Source organism: Balaenoptera acutorostrata, chromosome X, assembly GCF_949987535.1.
Source record: "Balaenoptera acutorostrata chromosome X, mBalAcu1.1, whole genome shotgun sequence".
Classification (NCBI taxonomy): domain Eukaryota; kingdom Metazoa; phylum Chordata; class Mammalia; order Artiodactyla; family Balaenopteridae; genus Balaenoptera; species Balaenoptera acutorostrata.
In genome coordinates this window covers 113,226,824-113,253,681 of record NC_080085.1, presented here as the reverse complement: position 1 = coordinate 113,253,681, position 26,858 = coordinate 113,226,824, and the positions used below count along the sequence as shown (strand labels likewise).

The following is a 26,858-nucleotide window of genomic DNA, read 5'->3' as shown; positions in this document are numbered from 1 at the left end:
GCTTCAAATAAAGTCAGTCCTCATTTTTTAAAATGCCCTTTTGTCTAATGAACTAAATGTCAAAAGGTGAGCAGCAGAGTGGTAGGAAAGGCACCTACCATAGCTGTTCAAAGCCTGCTGGCCAAAATACATTAAGAATGTATGAGCTTGCAGCTCAATATCAAAAAAACAAACAACCCAATCCAAAAATGGGCAGAAGACCTAAATAGACATTTCTCCAAAGAAGATATACAGATTGCCAACAAACACATGAAAGAATGCTCAACATCATTAATCATTAGAAAAATGCAAATCAAAACTACAATGAGATATCATCTCACACCGGTCAGAATGGCCGTCATCCAAAAATCTACAAACAATAAATGCTGGAGAGGGTGTGGACAAAAGGGAACCCTCTTGCACTGTTGGTGGGAATGTAAATTCATTCAGCCACTATGGAGAACAGTATGGAGGTTCCTTAAAAAACTGAAAATAGAACTACCATATGACCCAGCAATCCCACTACTGGGCATATACCCTGAGAAAACCATAATTCAAAAAGAGTCACGTACCACAATGTTCTTTGCAGCTCTATTTACAATAGCCAGGACATGGAAGCAACCTAAGTGTCCATCAACAGATGAATGGATAAAGAAGATGTGGCACATATATACAATGGAATATTACTCAGCCATAATAAGAAACGAAATTGAGTTATTTATAGTGGGGAGGATGGAGCTAGAGTCTGTCATACAGAGTGAAGTAAGTCAGAAAGAGAAAAACAAATACCGTATACTAACCCATATATATGGAATCTAAAAAAAAAAAAAAAGGTCATGAAGAACCTAGGGGCAAGATGGGAATAAAGACGCAGACCTACTAGACAATGGACTTGAGGATATGGGGAGGGGGAAGGGTAAGCTGGGACAAAGTAAGAGAGTGGCATGGACATATATACACTACCAAACGTAAAACAGATAGCTAGTGGGAAGCAGCCGCATAGCTCAGAGAGATCGGCTCGGTGCTTTGTGACCACCTAGAGGGGTGGGATAGGGAGGGTGGGAGGGAGGTAGATGCAAGAGGGAAGAGATATGGGAACATATGTATATGTATAACTGGTTCACTTTGTTATAAAGCAGAAACTAACACACCATTGTAAAGCAATTATACTCCAATAAAGATATTAAAAAATAATAATAATAAAATAAAATAAACCAAAAAAAAAGAAAATAGGGTAGGAATAAGGCCTACAGAAACAGTGGAAATGGCTGGACAGTGTTAAGTTGTACTGATGCCCTGCAGCAGGGTAGTGAGAAATGGATGAGAGTCAGTAAGTAGCTAAAGGCTAAGTGTGAGAGCCAGAGGGCCTCTGTGGAGTTTCCAAAAAGGTCCTTAGTTCCTGCAGTGGAGGAGTTGACAGAGCAGAGCAACAAAGAGGCCATAAGAGTTGCAGAACTCCAGGGAGATTAAATACTCAATATTTAACATGTGGCAGGTCTGCTTTGCTGCAGTCAGGGCCACATGACTTCATGTGGTTGTTAAACCCTGAGGCCCTGAAGCACGGGGTAGGAACATCTGGCCAGACATCCCTGAAAGTGTTGGCTCTGCAGACACCCCCACCCAGCCCTCAGTTTGCAGAGGGAACCACTCTTCCCAAATAAGAGCTAGCATACCCCATGCTGGAAGATGCTACAGCAGCTGCTCCCCCCACCAGGCAATCAGTCCCACCCCCTCCCCCAAGGAGCTGTGTCCAGCCTCTCTCCTGGTTACCAAACTGATAACTAGGATTAAATTCCAGCTTTACCTGGCTGGGGAAGTACCGGGCCTAATAAAGGAGAGAGTATACACCAAAAAGCTGCAAGAATTAACTGGCAGGTACTGACAGGAACCAAGGAAACACTGGGTTTGCCTTTCAAGGGTGCTGTATCAAGAAGGCCAGAAAGGCAAGAATTCAGACTTGGGAGCACTTTCTCAGTATACAGGATTTAACCCCCTCCCTGGCAAGGACTGCTGGGGGTGAGCAGTCTTTACTAAGGTGGCTCTTAGAGGACTGGAGAAAGTGCTGGCCACCACTAAGCAAAGTAGAAACACCTGAGCTGTCCTGGCAAGGGACCAAAGAAGGAATGAAAAGGCCGAGGTGGGGAGGTATGCTGGAGTGGAGAGATTACATGAGGTCAAAAACCTCACCAGAGGGTAGTGTTCCACAGGGGGGCCCAGAAGACATCCCATTCACCGAGGCCATCAGGAACACACTGGTGAAAGGGGCACCAGCATCACTAGGTTCAGAGGTGGCCTCCTCTGCAGGCCAGGGATGGCAGTAAGAGACCATCACAGAGCTGCAGCCCCAGAGTAAGGCACCCAGGTAGAGGTGCTTATCCACCAGAAGCCAGGAGGCCACAAATACCAAAATGAACCACACGGTCTGAAGGGCAGCCAAGGGGGCTTTACCCAAAGGGACTCGTGGAGATGGCACAAATGGACCATGGTGTCCCTAGAAGCAATACAGAGAGCCAACAAGGGTATCACTCAAGATCTACAAGCTGAAAAAGACAAGAGTGGAGAAACAGGGGATTGAGGGAGGTTCCTCAGGCAAAGTGTGAAGATTTCTGCATCACATGTTAACACCCATCAGAAAACATCTATCACAGAAGAGGCACTGAACCACCAAGCAGATACAATGACTCAGCCAGGTGCAGGGGCCTTCATCAGTTACCACACAACTGGCATGATGGACACATAAGACAAGGGGCCACAATGGCTGATGGAGGCCCAACAGCAAGGATTCCTGCTTACCAAGGCTCATCTAGCGGGACTCCTCTGACAGGTGTCTTTGGCTCAAGGGCTCACCACTGGTCTTGCTGAAATATTCTTAGAACTCCACAGCAGTGTAAGACTTTTCCTACGCAACTTCCTTCATTCCTTCCCTTTCTTCTCCAAGAAGTTAGACCTACATCATTGTCTGACAGCTTTCCCAGACTCTTCCAGCTCCCTCTCCATTTTCCTTCATGGGCATCCCAACCCCAAAATTTCTTGCACACCTAATCTAGGACCCATACTAACACACCACGTAACCTAACTTAGTGCATTCACTATTAAAGCTCTAGTCCTCTGTTTTACAGGGTCACAAATTCCACTTTAATAATTCAGCAGGGGTATTAAGGGCCTGTGAACTACTTCTTATCAAACTCATAAGGGACTGACTGATAAAAAAGAATCTCAAAATGAGAAAGAACTACCAAGCAGATCAGCTAGATACACAATGGAGCCGACAAAATGTTCCCATCTCATCAAGAGCAGCTACTCGAAAAGCAAAGCCCAGAAGCAGTCTGGTATGTCTGGAACATGAAAAGGGAGCTGGCTAGCCAAAAGGTGGAAACAACCCACATGTCCATCCACTCAGGAATGGGTAAACAAAATCTGGAATATCCATACAATGGGACATTCTCCATAAAAAGGAATGAAGTACTGATACAATATGGATGAACCTCAAAAACATGATACTAAGTGAAAGGCACCGAACACAAAAGGCCACATGTTACATGATTCCACTTATATGAAATGTCCAGAATAGGTAAATCTATAGAAATGGAAAGCAGATTGGTGGTTGCCAGGGACAAGGAGGAAGAGGGAATGGGGAGTAGCTGCTTAATGGGTACAGGGTTTCATTTTGGGATGATGAAAGTGTTTTGGAACTAGATAGGGTTGGTGGTTTTACAACACTGTGAATGCACCAAATGCCACTGAATGTTCCCTTTAAAATGGTTAATTTTATGTTAATTTCTTCTCAATAAAATAAATAAGTTGTAAGGAAAAGATGTGGAGATATATCAACCAAAACAAAAACAAACAAAAGTCTAAAATTTCATTAAAAGGGTGGGGGAGGGGAGGTGGGAAGGGAGCAGGCTGATGTTAAGAATCCTTACCACATTCACAGCAAGCTTTCTGAGCCTAGTGAAGCCACACTTCTCTACTCTATGGTTATAGCTGCCAACTGGAAAGGTTACTGCAAGGGTTCTAAATATCTCACAAAGACTGGAATTCTAGAATTGCCTGGTATTTCCCCTTCCTGGCCATTTCATCATAAATTGGGGTCACAAAATCAAGGGCCATATTTATGAAACCAAATTTAGGATACATACTCTGGTTAAGTACCAAAAGTACCAAGTATATTCCCAGGGACAATGGATTTTGCTCAAAAATCCAGGACATTTAGCCGTTAAAAACTACAGCTCTCAAAAAATAAATAAAAATTAAAAATTAAAAATTAAAATAAAAAAATAAAATAAAAACTACAGCTCTCTCAATGATTCTAACACTCAAGGGATTAAAAGAACTCATCCTCAGATATTTTACATATAGAAATAGTAAAAGCATAACTGAATTTCACTGCATTTTAAAAACACAATTCATTTCCAATTCTACCATGCAGCTGAACAGGCTGTGGCTTCAATGATGCCTGTGGTCACTAGGATTAGAGGACTCCCGGTCCCGGGAGTGCCGGGCCCTTTTATGCCTGTGGGATTTATCTTGACTCCTACTTCTACTTCTGTGACTACGCCCCTCAGAGCTCCCGCTGTGCCGGCTGCAATGTGCGTCTGAGCTTCGACCTCTGTCTCTATCTCTGTTCTTGTCTTCTCTCTCTTCCTTCCTGCTTGATGACTTGTGTTCGTGCTTGGGCTTCTCCTTCCTCGGCTCCCTCTCTCGGTCCTCTGTTCCACCACGGCAGGTCGTCCTGATCTCAGGGGAGCTGGGGTGGGGCTTCCGCACCTCCCTGGACTCTGACTTCTGACCCCTCTCTGAGTTCTTGCCACTGTGCTTTTTAGAGCCAGGGTCATCCTTTTCCTTTATCATCTTGCTTCTGGGTGATGAAGAGGAGGCTGGCTGCTCTGCCTGTACCTCCTGGTCAGTCTTCTCTTTGTCTTTCTTTCTTTTCTTCTTTTCCTTTTTGTCTGGAGGACAAGAAGGGCAAAATAAGAAAAGGAAGATGGAAAAGATGGAGGACATGCAAAAGGAAAGCATCCTTGGCAGCAGCGTGAAGCAGTCACAGTCTCTACTTCCAGAAAAGTGCCTCCGAGAAGCCAAGCTGGATGTCTGTCACCCTTGATATGTCGAGTTGCTGTATAAGGCAACTCCCACTCTTAATTATCTCTTTAAAGACCCTACCTCTTGGGCTTCCCTGGTGGTGCAGTGGTTAAGAATCCGCCTGCCAATGCAGGGGACACGGGTTCGAGCCCTGGTCTGGGAAGATCCCACATGCCGCGGAGCAACTAAGCCCGTGAGCCACAATTACTGAGCCTGCGCGTCTGGAGCCTGTGCTCTGCAACGGGAGAGGCCGCGACAGTGATAGACCCGCACACCGCGATGAAGAGTGGCCCCCACTCGCCGCAACTGGAGAAAGCCCTCGTACAGAAACAAAGACCCAACACAGCCAAAAATAAATTAATTAATTTATTTAAAAAAAAAAAAGACCCTACCTCCAAATACAGTCACATTCTGAGTTACGGTGGGGGGACAGTTAGGACTTCAACATATGTGTTTTGGTGGACAGAATTCAGCCCATACCATTAGCCTTCTGCTGATACCTCTCCTTTCCCAATTAAAGTAAGCTTCCCCACAACCTTCCCCCTTCACACTTAAGAACTGATTACCAACTCTCAGTGAATGCTAAGAAGAGCGAACACTAAGCCTACCCAGAGTCTTCTCTTGGGCCTTAATGCTTTACCTTTTTTGTGTTTTCTGGTGGGTTTGCCATCTTCAGAGCCCTCAGATGAACTCAGTGAGGGAGTGTGAGCCCCACAGCCCCTCTCCTGCAGCTCTTTGGTCACATCATCCATTTCTTCTGAGTTCTTAGGAGCCCGATAGTTAGACACATGATCCACTCGGATAGTTCTTCCTTTGATCTAAGACAGACAGGCAATGCTTCAGCAAAGACAGCCCTCCTATCTAACTATTTGAACCCAGCTGCAGAAATCCATGGTTTGAACCATACCCATTACCCTCCTGCTATTCTATTTCTCGGGAAATCTCGAAAGCAGACCTGCCCAACTGGTGTGTCACGGCACATATCCCTACACATTAATTCGCTCAGCCCTTGGGGCAGCCAGGTGGGGCCTGGGGCAGCTGGAGCCCCCAGGGCAGTTGTACTAGGCAGCCTCATCAGTTTACCCCAGAGTGTCATACTAATATCTCCATGTTCTACGTGTGCCATGAAGTGAAAAGAGCCTGGGAAGTACTGCCCCAAAGCACAAGCAGCACGGAAAACTGTAAGAGTTCAGACACACAAACAATGAATTACCCTCAATCTGTAACACCCACAGTGAAACATACCATGAAAAAGCCTGGCAGCAAGAGGGAATTCCTGAAATTGAGCTCAATGCTACAGCTGCTTTCTCGACACAGCAGTTAGGACGAGGCCAAAGCAGACCAATAGTTGGGAGGGGGGAAGGAATCTAGAAAGGACTACTTTCTTTTTCCTTAAGCCCTCACACCCTGCTCTACCCCCAGCATACTGGAACAACTGGCTCACACTGATACTATCACTGCAAAGCACAACTCTCCAGGTGAACAACAAAAAATTGACCCCTTACTTAAAACAAAAACATTCAGGCAGATACAGACTTATTCTATAGACAAAGCCATCTGAAATTTGAATTGTCTGGCTTTTCCTGTTCCATTCAAGAGCAAGTTTTTACTCTTACCTTTAAGCCTGAGCACTTTCTATCATCTATCCTATTCCCCATTTCAAAACATTTTTGAAAACCTTCCCTTTATGGTGACTCCCTTTCACTGCTGGCTCTCTTAAAAATCAAGCCTATAACCTTTTTCCACCCTGTCCTATAATCTCCAGTTGTTCCACACTGGTGCAGTCAGTGACAAACTCTCCAAGTCAAGAGTTACCCCTCTGACCTGTGACAATGCTCGTTCAATGGCAGTGCTTTTCCTAAACAAGCAGAGGGACCACGTGGAGCACAGATAAGCCTGACTTGCCCCATCCCCTTCTCTCAGCCCAATGTCTCACTTACAAGGGTGGAAGAGAGAGGGGAACAGAGGAGAGAAAACTTCAGAATGAGTTACTTTTGTAGAATTTGTCATGAGATTTTAACTAGAGAATTTCCAGGGCCCAGTACTGCTAAGTCAGTGGAGACATATGACAGACATACATGGCTATGTCCTCAGCCATGAAACCATGATGGAGCCCCAAATTTCCTGACACAGGACGGCATGGAAGAGCAGTGTTTGCTAGTCTCTTTGTTCTTCAGTATACCAGAAATGAGAGTGGAGTGTGAGGAGGAAAAGGTGAAAAATAGAGGCCTGGTTGGGTGCCGGGTGAAGGGGAGTAGGGGGTCATGGTACCTATGCTCCTGAGGAGACAGTTTGCTAAGAGATGGGTAAAAGGAACAAGTGCTGGCAGAGTCATGAGCCAATGGAATTATTTCCTGGGATCATTTCATGGTCAATATGTCCCCACACCTCTGCAACCTTCACAACACACCCAGCTGACCAGTACTGCCCTTGAGCCTGTGGCTATCAGGTGGGAAATGAAACTGAAGCCCTACATGAAGGAAAAGTTCTGCTTAGTAAGCATACTCACCTTGATCCCATTAAAATTGTCAACAGCCAGAATTGTGCTCCTCTGGTCTTCATAGCAGAGGAAACAGAATCCTTTGGATTTCCCAGTCTTCTTGTCCCGTACCAGGTTAATGTTAACAATTTCGCCATATCTATTTATTTTATAAAAGAGTAAAACACTTGATTTAAAATGCAAAAACTTTCAGATTGCATGATAAAACACAATTCAAATAATATAGTCCGTATGGGAGACACATCTAGAACAAGATGACAAAGAAAGGTTAAAAATAAAAAGTTAGACAAAGATATATCAAGAACACCCAATTAAAAAATGGGTGGTAGTATTAAGATCAAAGATGAGGCTTAAGAAGGTGGCGGAAGAGTAAGACGTGGAGATCACCTTCCTCCCCACATATACATCAGAAATACATCTACACGTAGAACTGCTCCTATAAAACACCCACTGAACGCTGGCAGAAGATGTCAGACCTCCCAAAAGGCAAGAAACTCCCCCCGTACTTGGGTAGGGCAAAAGAAAAAAGAAACAACAGAGACAAAAGAATAGGGACGGGACCTGCACCAGTGGGAGGGAGCTGTGAAGGAGGAAAGGTTTCTACACACTAGGAAGCCCCTTCGCGGGCGGAGACTGCGAGTGGCAGAGGGGGGAAGCTTCGGAGCCACGGAGGAGAATGCAGCAACAGGGTGCGGAGGGCAAAGCGGAGAGATTCGCGCACAGAGAATCGGTGCCAAGCAGCACTCACCAGCCCGAGAGACTTGTCTGCTCACCCGCCGGGGCGGGCAGGGCTGGGAGCTGAGGCTCGGGCTTTGGTCGGATCGCAGGGAGAGGACTGGGGTTGGCGGCGTGAACACAGCCTGAAGGGGTTAGCGCACCACAGCTAGCCGGGAGGAGTCTGGGAAAAGGTCTGGAGCTGCCGAACAGGCAAGAGACTTTTTCTTGCCTCTTTGTTTCCTGGTGTGCGAAGAGAGGGGATTAAGAGCGCCGCTTAAAGGAGCTCCAGAGACGGGCGCGAGCCATGGCTATCAGCGTGGACCCCAGAGACGCGCATGAAACGCTAAGGCTGCTGCTGCTGCCACCAAGAAGCCTATGTGCAAGCAAAGGTCACTATCCACGCCTGCCCTCCCGGGAGCCTGTGCAGCCCGCCACTGCCAGGGTACCGTGATCCAGGGACAACTTCCCCGGGAGAACGCACGGCGCGCCTCAGGCTGCTGCAACGTCACGCTGGCCTCTGCCGCCGCAGGCTCACCCCACATCCGTACCCTTCCCTCCCCCCGGCCTGAGTGAGCCACAGCCCCCAAAGCAGCTGCTCCTTTAACCCCGTCCTGTGTGAACGAAGAACAGACACCATCAGGCAACCTACACGCAGAGGCGGGTCCAAATCCAAAGCTGAAACCCGGGAGGTGTGCGAACAAAGAAGAGAAAGGGAAATCTCTCCCAGCAGCCTCAGAAGCAGCGGATTAAAGCTCCACAAACAACTTGATGTACCTGCATCTGTGGACTACCTGAATAGACAATGAATCATCCCAAATTGAGGAGGAGGACTCTGGGAGCAAGATATATTATTTTTTCCCCTTTTCCTCTTTTGATGAGTGTGTATGTGTATGCTTCTGTGTGAGATTTTGTCTGTATAGCTTTGCTTTCACCATTTGTCCTAGGGTTCTGTCCGTCCATTTTTGTTTGTTTGGGTTTTTTTGGTTTTTTTGTTTTTTTACTTAAAAAAATTTTTTTTCCTTTTTTTCTTAATAATTATATTTTATTTTTTATTTTAATAACTTTATTTTATTTTATCTTACTTTATTTTATTTTATCCTCTTTCTTTTTTTCTTTCTATTTTTTCTCCCTTTTATTCTGAGCCGTGTGGAGGAAAGACCCTTGGTGCTCCAGCCAGGCGTCAGGGCTGTGCCTCTGAGGTGGGAGAGCCAACTTCAGGACACTGGTCCACAAGAGACCTCCCAGCTCCACGTAACACCAAACGACGAAAATCTCCCAGAGATCTCCATCTAAACACCAAGACCCAGCTTCACTCAATGACCAGCAGGCTATAGTGCTGGACACCCTATGCCAAACAACTAGCAAGACAGGAACACAACCCCATCCATTAGCAGAGAGGCTGCCTAAAATCATAATAAGGCCACAGACACCCCAAAACACACCACCAGACGTGGACCTGCCCACAAGAAAGGCAAGATCCAGCCTCATCCAGCAGAACACAGGCACTAGTCCCCTCCACCTGGAAGCCTACACAACCCACTGAACCAACCTTAGCCACTGGGGACAGATACCAAAAACAACAGAAACTACGAACCTGCAGCCTGCGAAAATGAGACCCCAAACACAGTAAGATAAGCAAAATGAGAAGACAGAAAAATACACAGCAGATGAAGGAGCAAGGTAAAAACACACCAGACCTAACAAATGAAGAGGAAATAGGCAGTCTACCTGAAAAAGAATTCAGAATAATGATAGTAAAGATGATCCAAAATCTTGCAAATAGAATAGACAAAATGCAAGAAACATTTAACAAGGACCTAGGAGAACTAAAGAGGAACGAAGCAATGATGAAAAACACAATAAATGAAATTAAAAATACTCTAGAAGGGATCAATAGCAGAATAACTGAGGCAGAAGAACGGATAAGTGAACTGGAAGATAAAATAGTGGAAATAACTACTGCAGAGCAGAATAAAGAAAAAAGAATGAAAAGAACTGAGGACAGCCTCAGAGACTTCTGGGACAATGTTAAACGCACCAACATTCGAATTATACGGGTCCCAGAAGAAGAAGAGAAAAAGAAAGGGACTGAGAAAATATGTGAAGAGATTATCATTGAAAACTTCCCTAATATGGGAAAGGAAATACTTAATCAATTCCTGGAAGCACAGAGAGTCCCATACAGGATAAACCCAAGGAGAAACACGCCAAGACACATATTAATCAAACTGTCAAAAATTAAATATAAAGAAAATATATTAAAAGCAGCAAGGGAAAAACAACAAATAACACACAAGGGAATCCCCCTAAGCTTAACAGCTGATCATTCAGCAGAAACTCTGCAAGCCAGAAGGGAGTGGCAGGACATATTTAAAGTGATGAAGGAGAAAAACCTACAACCAAGATTGCTCCACCCAGCAAGGATCTCGTTCAGATTTGATGGCGAAATTAAAACCTTTACACACAAGCAAAAGCTGAGAGAGTTCAGCACCACAAAACCAGCTTTACAACAAAAGCTAAAGGAACTTCTCTAGGCAAGAAACACAAGAGAAGGAAAACACCTACAATAACAAACCCAAAACATTTAAGAAAATGGGAATAGGAACATACATATCGATAATTACCTTAAATGTAAATGGATTAAATGCTCCCACCAAAAGACACAGGCTGGCTGAATGGATACAAAACAAGACCCATATATATGCTGCCCACAAGAGACCCACTTCAGACCTAGAGACACATACAGACTGAAAGTGAGGGGATGCAAAAAGATATTCCATGCAAATGGAAATCAAAAGAAAGCTGGAGTAGCAATTCTCATATCAGACAAAATAGACTTTAAAATAAAGACTATTACAGGAGACAAAGAAGGACACTATATAATGATCAAGGGATTGATTCAAGAAGAAGATATAACAACTGTAAATATTTATGCACCCAACATAGGAGCACCACAATACATAAGGCAAATACTAACAGCCATAAAAGGGGAAATTGACAGCAACACAATCATAGTAGGGGACTTTTACACCCCATTTTCACCAATGGACAGATCATCCAAAATGAAAATAAATAAGGAAACACAAGCTTTAAATGATACATTAAACAAGATGGACTTAATTTGATATTTATAGGACATTCCACCCAAAAACAACAGAATACACATTTTTCTCAAGTGCTCATGGAACATTCTCCAGGATAGATCATATTTGGGTCAAAAATCAAGCCTTGGTAAATTTAAGAAAATTGAAATCGTATCAAGTATCTTTTCCGACCACAACGCTATGAGACTAGATACCAATTACAGGAAAAGATCTGTAAAAAATACAAACACATGGAGGCTACACAATACACTACTTAATAAAGAAGTGATCACTGAAGAAATCAAAGGGGAAATCAAAAAATACCTAGAAACAAATGACAATGGAGACACGACGACCCAATTCCTACGGGATGCAGCAAAAGCAGTGCTAAGAGGGAAGTTTATAGCAATACAAGCCTACCTCAAGAAACAGGAAACATCTCGAATAAACAACCTAACCTTGCACCTAAAGCAATTAGAGAAAGAAGAACAAAAAAACCCCAAAGTTAGCAGAAGGAAAGAAATCATAAAGATAAGATCAGAAATAAATGAAAAAGAAATGAAGGAACAATAGCAAAGATCAATAAAACTAAAAGCTGGTTCTTTGAGAAGACAAACAAAATTAATAAACCATTAGCCAGACTCATCAAGAAAAAAAGGGAGAAGACTCAAAGCAATAGAATTAGAAATGAAAAAGGAGAAGTAACCACTGACACTGCAGAAATACAAAAGATCATGAGAGATTACTACAAGCAACTCTATGCCAAAAAAATGGACAACCTGGAAGAAATGGACAAATTCTTAGAAATGCACAACCTGCCGAGACTGAACCAGGAAGAAACAGAAAATATGAACAGACCAATCACAAGCACTGAAATTGAAACTGTGATTAAAAACCTTCCAACAAACAAAAGCCCAGGACCAGATGGCTTCACAGGCGAATTCTATCAAACATTCAAAGAAGAGCTAACACCTATCCTTCTCAAACTCTTCCAAAATATTGCAGAGGGAGGAACACTCCCAAACTCATTCTACCAGGCCACCATCACCCTGATACCAAAACCAGACAAAGATGTCACAAAGAAAGAAAACTACAGGCCAATATCACTGATGAACATAGATGCAAAAATCCTAAACAAAATACTAGAAAACAGAATCCAACAGCACATTAAAAGGATCATACACCATGATCAAGTGGGGTTTATTCCAGGAATGCAAGGATTCTTCAATATACACAAATCAATCAACGTGATACACCATATTAACAAACTGAAGGAGAAAAACCATATGATCATCTCAATAGATGCAGAGAAAGCTTTCGACAAAATTCAACACCCATTTATGATAAAAGCCCTGCAGAAAGTAGGCAAACAGGGAATTTTCCTCAACATAATAAAGGCCATATATGACAAACCCACAGCCAACATCGTCCTCAATGGTGAAAAACTGAAACCATTTCCACTAAGATCAGGAACAAGACAAGGTTGCCCACTCTCACCACTATTATTCAACATAGTTTTGGAAGTGTTAGCCACAGCAATCAGAGAAGAAAAAGAAATAACAGGAATCCTAATCAGAAAAGAAGAAGAAAAGCTGTCACTGTTTGCAGATGACATGATACTATACATACAGAATCCTAAAGATGCTACCAGAACTCCTAGAGCTAATCAATGAATTTGGTAAAGTAGCAGGATACAAAATTAATGCACAGAAATCTCTTGCATTTCTATACACTAATGACGAAAAATCTGAAAGTGAAATTAAGAAAACACTCCCGTTTACCATTGCAACAAAAAGAATAAAACATCTAGGAATAAACCTACCTAAGGAGACAAAAGACCTGTATGCAGAAAATTATAAGACACTGATGAAAGAAATTAAAGATGATACAAATAGATGGAGAGATATACCATGTTCCTGGATTGGAAGAATCAACATTGTGAAAATGACTCTACTACCCAAAGCAATCTACAGATTCAACGCAATCCCTATCAAACTACCACTGGCATTTTTCACAGAACTAGAACAAAAAATTTCACAATTTGTATGGAAACACAAAAGACTCCGAATAGCCAAAGCAATCTTGAGAACGAAAAATGGAGCGGGGGGAATCAGGCTCCCTGACTTCAGACTATATTACAAAGCTTCAGTAATCAAGACAGTTTGGTACTGGCACAAAAACAGAAATATAGATCAATGGAACAGGATAGAAAGCCCAGAGATAAACCCACACACATATGGTCACCTTATCTTTGATAAAGGAGGCAAGCATATACAGTGGAGAAAAGACAGCCTCTTCAATAAGTGGTGCTGGGACAATTGGACAGGTACATGTAAAAGTATGAAATTAGAACACTCCCTGACACCATGCACAAAAATAAACTCAAAATGGATTAAAGACCTAAGTGTAAGGGCAGACACTATCAAACTCTTAGAGGAAAACATAGGCAGAACACTCTATGACATACATCACAGCAAGATTCTTTTTGACCCAGCTCCCAGAGAAATGGAAATAAGAACACAAATAAACAAATGGGACCTAATGAAACTGTAAAGCTTTTGCACAGCAAAGGAAACCATAAACAAGACCAAAAGACAACCCTCAGAATGGGAGAAAATATTTGCAAATGAAGCAACTGACAAAGGATTAATCTCCAAGATTTACAAGCAGCTCATGCAGCTCAATAACAAAAAAACGAACAACCCAATCCAAAAATGGGCAGAAGATCTAAATAGACATTTCTCCAAAGAAGATATACAGATGGCCTACAGACACATGAAAGAATGCTCAACATCATTAATCATTAGAGAAATGCAAATCAAAACTACAATGAGATATCATCTCACACCGGTCAGAATGGCCATCATCAAAAAATCTAGAAACAATAAATGCTGGAGAGGGTGTGGAGGAAAGGGAACACTCTTGCACTGTTGGTGGGAATGTAAATTGATACAGCCACTATGGAGAACAGTATGGAGGTTCCTTAAAAAACTACAAATAGAACTACCATATGACCCAGCAATCCCACTACTGGGCATATACCCTGAGAAAACCATAGGTCAAAAAGAGTCATGTACCAAAATGTTCATTGCAGCTCTATTTACAATAGCCAGGACATGGAAGCAACCTAAATGTCCATCGACAGATGAATGGATGAAGAAGATGTGGCACATGTATACAATGGAATATTACTCAGCCATAAAAAGAAATGAAATGGAGGTATTTGTAATGAGGTGGATGGAGTTAGAGTCCGTCATACAGAGTGAAGTAAGTCAGAAAGAGAAAAACAAATACAGTATGCTAACACATATATACGGAATCTAAGGGAAAAAAAAAAAGGCCATGAAGAACCTAGTGGCAAGACGGGAATAAAGACACAGACCTACTAGAGAATGGACTTGAGGATATGGGGAGGGGTTGGGGTGAGATGTGACAGGGTAAGAGAGTGTCATGGACATATATACACTACCAAATGTAAAATAGATAACTAGTGGGAAGCAGCCGCACAGCACAGGGAGATCAGCTCGGTGCTTTGTGACCACCTAGAGGGGTGGGATGGGGAGGGTGGGAGGGAGGGAGATGCAAGAGGGGAGAGAAATGGGAACATATTGTATATGTATAACTGATTCACTTTGTTATAAAGCAGAAGCTAACACACTATTGTAAGGCAATTAAACTTCAATAAAGATGTTAAAAAAAAAAAAGAAAAGAAGAAGAAAAGCTGTCACTGTTTGCAGATGACATGATACTATACATAGAGAATCCTAAAGATGCTACCAGAACTCCTAGACCTAATCAATGAATTTGGTAAAGTAGCAGGATACAAAATTAATGCACAGAAATCTCTTGCATTCCTATACACTAATGATGAAAAATCTGAAAGTGAAATTAAGAAAACACTCCCATTTACCACTGCAATGAAAAGAATAAAATATCTAGGAACAAACCTACCTAAGGAGACAAAAGACCTGTATGCAGAAAACTATAAGACACTGACGAAAGAAATTAAAGATGACACAAATAGATGGAGACATATACCATGTTCTTGGATTGGAATAATCAACATTGTGAAAATGACTCTACTACCCAAAGCAATCTACAGATTCAAGGCAATCCCTATCAAACTACCACTGGCATCTTTTCATGTGCTTCGTGGCCGTCTATATGTCTTCTTTTGAGAAATGTCTATTTAGGTCTTCTGCCCACTTTTGGATTGGGGTGTTTGTTTCTTTAATATTGAGCTGAATGAGCTGTTTATATATTTTGGAGATTAATCCTTTGTCCGTTGATTCGTTTGCAAATATTTTCCCCCATTCTGAGGGTTGTCTTTTTGTCTTGTTTATGGTTTCCTTTGCTGTGCAAAAGCTTTGAAGTTTCATTAGGTCCCACTTGTTTATTTTTGTTTTTATTTCCATTCCTCTAGGAGGTGGATCAAAAAAGATCTTGCTGTGATGTATGTCAAAGAGTGTTCTTCCTATGTTTTCCTCTAAGAGTTTTATAGTGTCCAGTCTTATATTTAGGTCTCTAATCCATTTTGAGTTTATTTTTGTGTATGGTGTTAGGGAGTATTCTAATTTCATTCTTTACATGTAGCTGTCCAGTTTTCCCAGCACCACTTATTGAAGAGACTGTCTTTTCTCCATTGTATATCTTTGCTCCTTTGTCATAGATTAGTTGACCATAGGTGCGTGGGTTAATCTCTGGGCTTTCTATCTTGTTCCATTGATCTATGTTTCTGTTTTTGTGCCAGTACCATATTGTCTTGATTACTGTAGCTTTGTAGTATAGTCTGAAGTCAGGGAGTCTGATTCCTCCAGCTCCATTTTTTTGCCTCAAGACTGCTTTGGCTATTCGGGGTCTTTTGTGTCTCCATACAAATTTTAAGATGATTTGTTCTAGCTCCGTAAAAAATGCCATTGGTAATTTGATAGGGATTGCATTGAATCTGTAGATTGCTTTGGGTAGTATACTCATTTTCACAATGTTGATTCTTCCAATCCAAGAACATGGTATATCTCTCCATCTGTTGGTATCATCTTTAATTTCTTTCATCAGTGTCTTATAGTTTTCTGCATACAGGTCTTTTGTCTCCCTAGGTAGGTTTATTCCTAGGTATTTTATTCTTTTTGTTGCAATGGTAAATGAGAGTGTTTCCATAATTTCTCTTTCAGATTTTTCATCATTAGTGTATAGGAATGCAAGAGATTTCTGTGCATTAATTTTGTATCCTGCAACTTTACCATATTCATTAATTAGCTCTAGCAGTTTTCTGGTGGCAGTTTTAGGATTCTCTATGTATAGTATCATGTCATCCGCAAACAGTGACAGTTTTACTTCTTCTTTTCCAATTTGTATTCCTTTTATTTCTTTTTCTTCTCTGATTGCTGTGGCTAGGACTTCCAGAACTATGTTGAATAACAGTGGTGAGAGTGGACATCCTTGTCTCGTTCCTGATCTTAGAGGAAATGCTTTCAGTTTTTCACCACTGAGAATGATGTTTGCTGTGGGTTTGTCCTATATGGCCTTTATTATGTTGAGGTAGGTTCCCTCTATGCCCACTTTCTGGAGAGTTTTTATCATAAATGGGTGTTGAATTTTGTCAAAAGCTTTTTCTGCATCTATTGAGATGATCATATGGTTTTTATTCTTCAATTTGTTAATATGGTGTATCACATTGATTGATTTGCGTATATTGAAGAATCCTTGCATCCCTGGGATAAATCCCACTTGATCATGGTGTATGATCCTTTTAATGTGTTGTTGGATTCTGTTTGCTAGTATTTTGTTGAGGATTTTTGCATCTATATTCATCAGTGGTATTGGTCTGTAATTTTCTTTTTTTGTAGTATCTTTGTCTGGTTTTGGTATCAGGGTGATGGTGGCCTCATAGAATGAGTTTGGGTGTGTTCCTTCTTCTGCGATTTTTTGCAAGAGTTTGCAAAGGATGGGTGTTAGCTCTTCTCTAAATGTTTGATAGAATTCACTTGTGAAGCCATCTGGTCCTGGACTTTTGTTTGTTGGAAGATTTTTAATCACAGTTTCAATTTCAGTGCTTGTGATTGGTCTGTTCATATTTTCTATTTCTTCCTGGTTCAGTCTTGGAAGGTTATACTTTTATAAGAATTTGTCCATTTCTTCCAGGTTGTCCATTTTATTGGCATAGAGTTGCTTGTAGTAGTCTCTTAGGATGTTTTGTATTTCTGCAGTGTCTGGTGTAACTTCTCCTTTTCATTTCTAATTTTATTGGTTTGAGTCCTCTCCCTCTTTTTCTTGATGAGTCTGGCTAAAGGTGTATCAATTTTGTTTATCTTCTCAAAGAACCAGCTTTTAGTTTATTGATCTTTGCTATTGTTTTCTTTGTTTCTATTTCATTTATTTCTCCTCTAATCTTTATGACTTCTTTCCTTCTGCTAACTTTGGGTTTTGTTTGTTCTTCTTTCTTTAGTTCCTTTAGGTGTAAGGTTAGATTGTTTATTTGAGATTTTTCTTGTTTCTTGAGGTAGGCTTGTATAGCTATAAACTTCCCTCTTAGAACTGCTTTTGCTGCATCCCATAGGTTCTGGATTGTCTTGTTTTCGTTGTAATTTGTCTCTAGGTATTTTTTAATTTCCTCTTTGATTTCTTCAGTGATCTCTTGGTTATTTAGTAATGTATTGTTTAGCCTCCATGTGTTTGTGTTTTTTACGTTTTTTTCCCTGTAATTAATTTCTAATCTCATAGCATTATGGTCGGAAAAGAGGCTTGATATGATCTCAATTTTCTTAAATTTACCGAGGCTTGATTTGTGACCCAAGATGTGATCTATCCTGGAGAATGTTCCGTGCGCACTTGAGAAGAATGTGTAATCTGCTGTTTTTGGATGGAATGTCCTATATATATCAATTAAATCTATCTGGTCTATTGTGTCATTTAAAACTTCTGTTTCCTTATTTATTTTCATTTTGGATGATCTGTCCATTGGTGTAAGTGAGGTGTTAAAGTCCCCCACTATGATTGTGTTACTGTCAATTTCCTCTTTTATAGCTGTTAGCAGTTGCCTTATGTATTGAGGTGCTCCTATGTTGGGTGCATATATATTTATAATTGTTATATCTTCTTCTTGGATTGATCCCTTGATCATTATAGAGTGTCCTTCCTTGTCTCTTGTAACATTCTTTATTTTAACGTCTATTTTATCTGATATGAGTATTGCTACTCCAGCTTTCTTTTGATTTCCATTTGCATGGAATATCTTTTTCCATCCCCTCACTTTCAGTCTGTATGTGTCCCTAGGTCTAAAGTGGGTCTCTTGTAGACAGCATATATATGGGTCTTGTTTTTGTATCCATTCAGCCAGTCTATGTCTTTTGGTTGGGGCATTTAATCGATTCACGTTTAAGGTAATTATCAATATGTATGTTCCTGTGACCATTTTCTTAATTGTTTTGGGTTTGTTTTTGTAGGTCCTTTTCTTCTCTTGTGTTTCCCACTTAGAGAAGTTCCTTTAGCATTTGTTGTAGAGCTGGTTTGGTGGTGCTGAATTCTCTTAGCTTTTGCTTGTCTGTAAAGCTTTTGATTTCTCCATCAAATCTAAATGAGATCCTTGCTGGGTAGAGTAATCTTGGTTGTAGGTTCTTCCCTTTCATCACTTTAAGTATATCATGCCACTCCTTTCTGGCTTGTAGAGTTTCTGCTGAGAAATCAGCTGTTAACCTTATGGGAGTTCCCTTGTATGTTATTTGTCGTTTTTCCCTTGCTGCTTTCAATAATTTTTCTTTGTCTTTAATTTTTGCCACTTTGATTACTATGTGTCTCGGCGTGTTACTCCTTGGCTTTATCTAGAGACTGTCATACAGAGTGAAGTTAAGTCAGAAAGAGAAAAACAAATATCGTATATTAATGCATGTATGTGGAACCTAGAAAAATGGTACAGATGAGCCGGTTTGCAGGGCAGAAGTTGAGACACAGATGTAGAGAATGGACATATGGACACCAAGGGGGGAAAACTGCGGTGGGGTGGGGATGGTGGTGTGCTGAATTGGGCGATTGGGATTGACATGTATACACTGATGTGTATAAAATTGATGCCTAATAAGAACCTGCAGTATAAAAAAACAAACAAACAAAACAACTAATACTAAAATTTCATTGGGTTATTTGTATGGAAATATGTTAATATAAATGTTTCAGACATTACGAAAACATAAATAAATAAATATTAAAAAAAAAAACCTACCACTGGCATTTTTCACAGAACTAGAACAAAAAATTTCACAACTTGTATGGAAACACAAAAGACCCCAAATAGCCAAAGCAATCTTGAGAACGAAAAATATAGCTGGAGGAATCAGGCTCCCTGACTTCAGACTATACTACAAAGCTACAGTAATCAAGACAGTATGGTACTGGCACAAAAACAGAAACATAGATCAATGAAACAGGATAGAAAGCCCAGAGATAAACCCACACACATATGGTCACCTTATCTTTGATAAAGGAGGCAAGCACATACAGTGGAGAAACGACAGCCTCTTCAATAAGTGGTGCTGGGAAAACTGGACAGGTACATGTAAAAGTATGAAATTAGAACACTCCCTAACACCATGCACAAAAATAAACTCAAAATGGATTAAAGACCTAAATGTAAGGCCAGACACTATCAAATTCTTAGAGGAAAACATGGGTAGAACACTCTATGACATAAATCACAGCAAGATCCTTTTTGACCCAGCTCCTAGAGAAATGGAAATAAAAACAAAAATAAACAGTTGGGACCTAATGAAACTTAAAAGCCTTTGCACAGCAAAGGAAACCATAAACAAGATGAAAAGACAACCCTCAGAGTGGGAGAAAATATTTGCAAATGAAGCAACTGACAAAGGATTAATCTCCAAAATTTACAAGCAACTCATGCAGCTCAATAACAAAAATACGAACAACCCAATCCAAAAATGGGCAGAAGACCTAAATAGACATTTCTCCAAAGAAGATATACAGATTGCCAACAAACACATGAAAGAATGCTCAACATCATTAATCATTAGAGAAATGCAAATCAAAACTACAATGAGATATCATCTCACACCGGTCAGAATGGCCATCATCAAAAAATCCAGAAACAATAAATGCTGGAGAGGGTGTGGACAAAAGGGAACCCTCTTGCACTGTTGGTGGGAATGTAAATTGATACAGCCACTATGGAGAACAGTATGGAGGTTCCTTAAAAAACTGAAAATAGAACTACCATATGACCCAGCAATCCCACTACTGGGCATATACCCTGAGAAAACCATAATTCAAAAAGAGTCATGTACCACAATGTTCATTGCAGCTCTATTTACAATAGCCAGGACATGGAAGCAACCTAAATGTCCATCATCAGATGAATGGATAAAGAAGATGTGGCACATATATACAATGGAATATTATTCAGCCATGAAAAGTAACGAAATGGAGTTTTTTGTAGTGAGGTGGATGGACCTAGAGTCTGTCATACAGAGTGAAGTAAGTCAGAAAGAGAAAAACAAATACAGTATGCTAACACATATATATGGAATCTAAAGGGGAAAACAATGGTCATGAAAAACCTAGTGGCAAGACGGGAATAAAGACACAGACCTACTAGAGAATGGACTTGAGGATATGGGGAGGGGGAAGGGTAAGATGTGACAAAGTGAGAGAGTGGCAGGAACATATATACACTACCAAACGTAAAATAGATAGCTAGTGGGAAGTAACCGCATAGCACAGGGAGATCAGCTCTGTGCTTTGTGACCACCTAGAGGGGTGGGATAGGGAGGGTGGGAGGGAGGGAGATGCAAGAGGGAATAGATATGGGAACATATCTATATGTATAACTGATTCACTCTGTTATAAAGCAGAAACTAACACACCATTGTAAAGCAATTATACTCCAATAAAGATGTTAAAAAAACAAAGATGATGAATTCAAGGCCAACAATAAAAAACATTTACCTGTGACTAAGAGGGCTCTTTTGCTCTGAAAAAGGTCCTAATACATAACAAAAGTCATGAAATTTTATGCATAAATCAACAAATCAAAAATTATAATTAAAAATAGGATGAGCAAGTAAGAGTGAAAGTTATGAGAGATTTTAACACACCACTTTGAGTTCATAACACATAAAATTGAGAAAAATAGGCCAGAGGAATTAATTAATATAAAATTATATAATATAAATACAAATAAACATACAACTAATAATATAACAATTACATTGTTAAAAATATTAACATCAGACTAGTATATATATAGATATATTTGATTGTACAGAAAGATGAGAGTTTCTTCTCAAGAATCCATGAAACACATATTAAAATTGACTGTAGACTAGGTCTCAAATAAACCTCAATCATCTCCAAAAACAGCACAGACCATATTCTCCAACCACAATTTTAAACAGCTGGAAATAATATTTTAAAACAAAAAATACCCTACCTAGAACTTGAAACCTATTCTCCAAGCTAACAACTGGATGAAAGAGAAAGTAAAACAAAATAAAGAAATCAATGGCAGACTATTTAGAAAATAACAAAAATGGGAATATATACCAAAATTTATGGGATGTGGCTAAAACCACACTCAGGAAAATCTGTAGATTGTACATCCCCTAAAAAGTCAATGTTACCATAACATAATTTAAACATATGAATAAATGAATGCATAAAAATTAAAAAATAATAATTTTGCATAGCAAAAAGATCACAATAAGCAAAGTCAAAAGTCAAATGGCAAACTAGGAGAAAACGTTTGCAATTTATATCACAGATTAAGGACTAGAAAGCCATTTTTTTCCTTTTGCTATAAAAGACATTATCAAGACAACTGGTGGAGTTGAATAAAGTCTATAGATTAGATAATAATACTGTAACAGTGTTGACTTCCTGAATTTGATCACTATACTGAGGTTAAACAAGAGAATGTACTTGTATTTTGGGAAATACACATTGAAGAATTTAGGAGTAAATGGGCATCTTGTCTGCAACTGACTCTCAAAAGGTTAAAAAGAAATATGTATAGGTGGCGCGAAATAATAACAAAGCATATGTGGTAAAATGCTAACATCTTGGGACTCCAAGTGAAGGGGGTACAGGTATACTTTATACTATTTTATAACTTTCCTGTTTTAAGCCAGAAATTATTTCAAAATAAAAAGTAAAAGAAGAAAAGAATACAGGAGTTAGCTTGAAGGGACTACTACAGACCAATCTGGGACAATTTGAGCATCAAGAAATAATAATAATGGCAATGTAGTATAACACATCAAATTAAAAACAAAAAATAAGTCCACAGCAATACAATACACGATAAAGTGTTACAACAATAAGTTAATATCCTTAACACATGAACGGCTCTTGTAAAATCAGTAAGAAAATGAGGAATACGCTAATAGGGAAAAAAATAGGCAAATGATATTAATAGACAATTTACAAAGAAAAAGAAATAATAAGGGCCTGTAAATCTATGAAAGGATGTTCAATCTCCCTGATGGTGAAATAAAGGCAAAGTAAAATAATACTGAGAGGCTGTATGGCAAATATTTTTTTAAATAACCATTACTGATTCGGATTCAGAAAAATGAGCATTCTAGTGAGAGTGGAAATTGATACAACCTTTTCAGTGGAAACTGAAACAACCTTTTCAGAGAGTAATTTGGCAATGTTTATAAAACATCTTAAAAATGCTACCATACTGATCCAGTAATTTCACTAAGGAAACCATCAGGGATGCATACAAAGATGTGTATACTACAATGTATTTTGCAGTATAATTTATAACAGCAAAATATTAGAAATAACGCCCAACATTGAAAAGAAGACAATAAAGAAAAACACCAAGATGTTAACAGCTTTTCCTTAAAGTACATTCTATTTTCTTCTTTATACTTTTTCTTTTTGCCAAATGTTTTTTTTTATAACTATAAATTTTTTTTAACATCTTTATTGGAGCACAGTTGCCCCACAATGGTGTGTTAGCCTCCGCCCTACAACAAAGTGAATCAGCTACACACACACACACACACACACACACACACACACATACACGTCCCCACATCTCCCCCCTCCCGCATCTCCCTCCGTCCCACCCTCCCTATCCCACCCCTCTAGGTGGTCACAAAGCACCCAGCTGATCTCCCTGTGCTATGCGGCTGCTTCCCACTAGCTATCTATTTTACATTTGGTAGTGTATATATGTCCATGCCACTCTCTCACTTTGTCCCAGCTTACCCTTCCCCTTCCCCATATCCTCAAGTCCATTCTCTAGTAGGTCTGCATCTTTATTCCCGTCTTGCCCCTAGGTTCTTCATGACCATTTTTTTTTTTAGGTTCCATATATATGGGTTAGTATACGGTATTTGTTTGTCTCTTTCTGACTTACTTCACTCTGTATGACAGACGCTAGGTCCATCTACCTCACTGCAGATAACTCAATTTCGTTTCTTTTTATGGCTGAGTAATATTCCATTGTATATATGTGCCACATCTTCTTTATCCATTCATCTGTTGATGGACACTTAGGTTGCTTCCATGTCCTGGCTATTGTAAACAGAGCTGCAGTGAACATTTCGGTACATGACTCTTTTTGAATTATGGTTTTTTCAGGTATTGCCAAATGTTCTATAATGACTATACATTACTCTGATAATCAGAAAACAAAATACTTTTTGAAAGCTACTGTTATCAGTCACAAAGGCAATCTTCATGGAGGGTAACGTGTATAGCCAGAACAGAGAACTGGAATAAACACACACACTAGCTGTGTGAAATAAACACACTCAATGCAAATAATACAAAAACAGCTCCCAGGTGGAAGGCTGGATCAGGTAGAGGTATCACAAAGGGGTGGAAATTATAGGCTGTACCTGCTGTGAACTTCCCAATACCCAGGAGTTGGAGGAAGCAGCCTCTGTCCCTCTCAGGGCCCTCTACCATGGCCTTCTTCTTGCCCAATTTCTTTCCCATGGCCTTCTGCCCTATATGCTGCCCAACCATTCAGCCAGAACCTGCTGCCCCCTAAGTTGCCCAACCACTCAGCCAGGGCCCTCTGCCCATTGGATGGCCCAACCATGCCCTGCCATGGCAATGACTCTGCCAGGGTGTGCTAGCCGTGTTTGCTTGCCCAACCCCTTTTACCATGGTCCTCTGCCCCTGAGGGCTACACAGCCCAGGAGTCATGGCCCTCTGCTCCTGTGAGCTGCCAAGGCCCTCTGGCCCTATAGACTAACTACTCTATGTAGCTCTGGGGTTGTACCCAACCCCTCTCCTACCAGCTGCCACTACTAGTGTGAGCTGCCAAGACCCTCTCCCACCCAGTGCTGCTGCTATCATCCCATAGCAGAAGGAAGAATATAAAGTTCTCCTATACATTCTTATTCCTCAGCAGCCTGTGATTCTCAGCCTCCAGTTAAAGAGATTGGCTCTGCTCACTAACCTTACACTAATCTAGAAACAAAGCAAGCAAACTATTGCCTAAACCTTTTGCTTTTTTCCCAATTCCTCTGTGCTTTGCCCTAATCCTACAATGCCACACAGGTGTGGGCCCAGAAGGGCCCCGTGATCATGAGTTACCACTAGTTTGTAGGAGCCCGAGGAGATGGGCCAACACAGTACCTTCCTGGGAGTTCCAGCCTGTTCCAGTGTAGGCCTCAGTGAAAAAGCAATAAAAATAGACCAGAATCCCCAAGACAGCCTCCTAAATCATCCAACTTCTTGGATCTTCCACATTGGGAGAGTACCAGAACCATGTCCTGGGACTGATCTAAACTAGAGCAGAAGCTCCAGCCCTCCCCATGCAGGGAGGCCGGTCAGCCTAGAATTAAAATAAATGGTTTTTGTGATGCCATAAAATGTGTTATGGAAGCAAACTATTCTGATGGCTGAGAAGGCAGAAAATGAAAGGGGACTTACTGTGAGAACACACAGATGATGTCCCCTTCAGTCAGCTCATAAGGAAGCCCTCCTAGAAGAAAAAAACACATTTCAGTTCAGCAAACATTTACCAAGTGTCTACTATGTGCCATGCATGCATCAAGCCAGGCACTGGGGGTGCAAAGAAGAGTAAACAACAGGGCCTGCCCTCAAAGAACTCACAGTCTGATGCAATGACAGAAACACATAGAAGATGTAGCAGTAGTACAGAAAAAACAGTGATTAACTTTGAGTGGAAAGATCGGGGCCACCCCTAACCAAACTAATCCCCCTCACACCCAAAATCTTCTGGACAAAGCAGATAGTTTCCAGCACAAAACTTGGATTCCATAAACATATCTTGAACTCATGTGCTCTTTATCTACAAATTCACAGCTAAGATCCAAAATCACTTTAAATATGCAAATATTAACCCCAACTCACACAGACTAAGGATTCTAAAGTCAACTGTTAAGCATTACATAGGAAATAAATTCCCCTGCAAATGTTTCCTTCCTCATCAGTAGAATGGGGATATTAGTACTTACTTTACAAAACTGTTATAAGAATTAAATAAAACAATGGATATAAAATGCTTAGCACAATGTCTGGTGCAATAACCTCTTTGAATAAACTGTCAAATTACTGGATGTGACACAAGTGAATACAGAGATGGTGATATGACCATGGATAGAAGGCAGGAGCTAATTAGATGAGGAAAATAAATTCTGAGGGAAGGGGAATGGGGCGGGAGGGAGTTGGCAGTAATATGGGATAGGGGCTAAGACCATGAGTTCTAGAATCCCATAGTTCTGGCTGTTCCACTTACTAGCTATGTGGAAGGAAGTCCATTAACTTCTCTGCACCTCAGTTCCCTTAGCTGTATAAATGGGGGGACGCGGGGTGATAAAAATCGTCTCTGAGAAACCAAGTGGCACGATTCTTAGCATAGTGAATGACAAGCAGTACCTATCATGAGCACTGACTTGGCAAAGAGAGCAAACTAGAAATGGGGGAGAAAAAAGACATGGAAAACGGATTTACAGGCAGAGAGCGGAAGGAAATAAAAGTGAGTGATGAATGTCGGGAGGACTGAAGGGCGGGAACGCTGAAATGTTAGGGAGCAGGTCAGGAGAGAACGAGGAGCCCTATGGGAGAAAGATGTGGGCCTCACCCAAGAAGATCCAGGCGCTGTCCTTGTACTCGGAGTGCCAAGACACCTTCTCCGCTACCCCCAGCTGGACCTCACGCTCATTCAGCTCGTTGATCAGCTTAACTTTAGTTAAAGGGCTGCACAGGGAACGGAAAAGCGCACAAGTAAGCGCGGCCCGGCCTGAGGTAGAGAGCAAAACTGGGGGACTAATTTTCTAGTCTCCCCGCCCCTCCCGCCCCTCCCGCCCCTCAGCCCCGCAGATGCTCTATCACCTCAGCCCCGGTAGGCCACCTCCGGCTGCCGGTCCCCGACACCTCCCCTCGGGGGTAAGCTCTGGGGCCTTACTTCATCTCTGCGGGTTCACACTCAGAAGCCAGGAACCGACTTCACGCTCAAAACCTAGGAAGCGACTTCCGGGAGAAGCCTCAAGACGCAT

The 26,858-nt window shown here is 41.0% G+C and overlaps 1 protein-coding gene across 1 annotated transcript; it reads right to left on the bottom strand.

The window, feature by feature from the left end:
* Positions 1-1,735: 1,735 nt before the first annotated feature.
* Positions 1,736-26,858, bottom strand: RBMX2 (RNA binding motif protein X-linked 2). Its single transcript, XM_057538215.1, is given in 7 exon segments — positions 1,736-4,928; positions 5,702-5,879; positions 7,571-7,700; positions 25,270-25,321; positions 26,444-26,559; positions 26,768-26,817; positions 26,820-26,858. Coding segments are annotated over 7 exon segments (1,068 nt in total). The 3' UTR covers positions 1,736-4,425.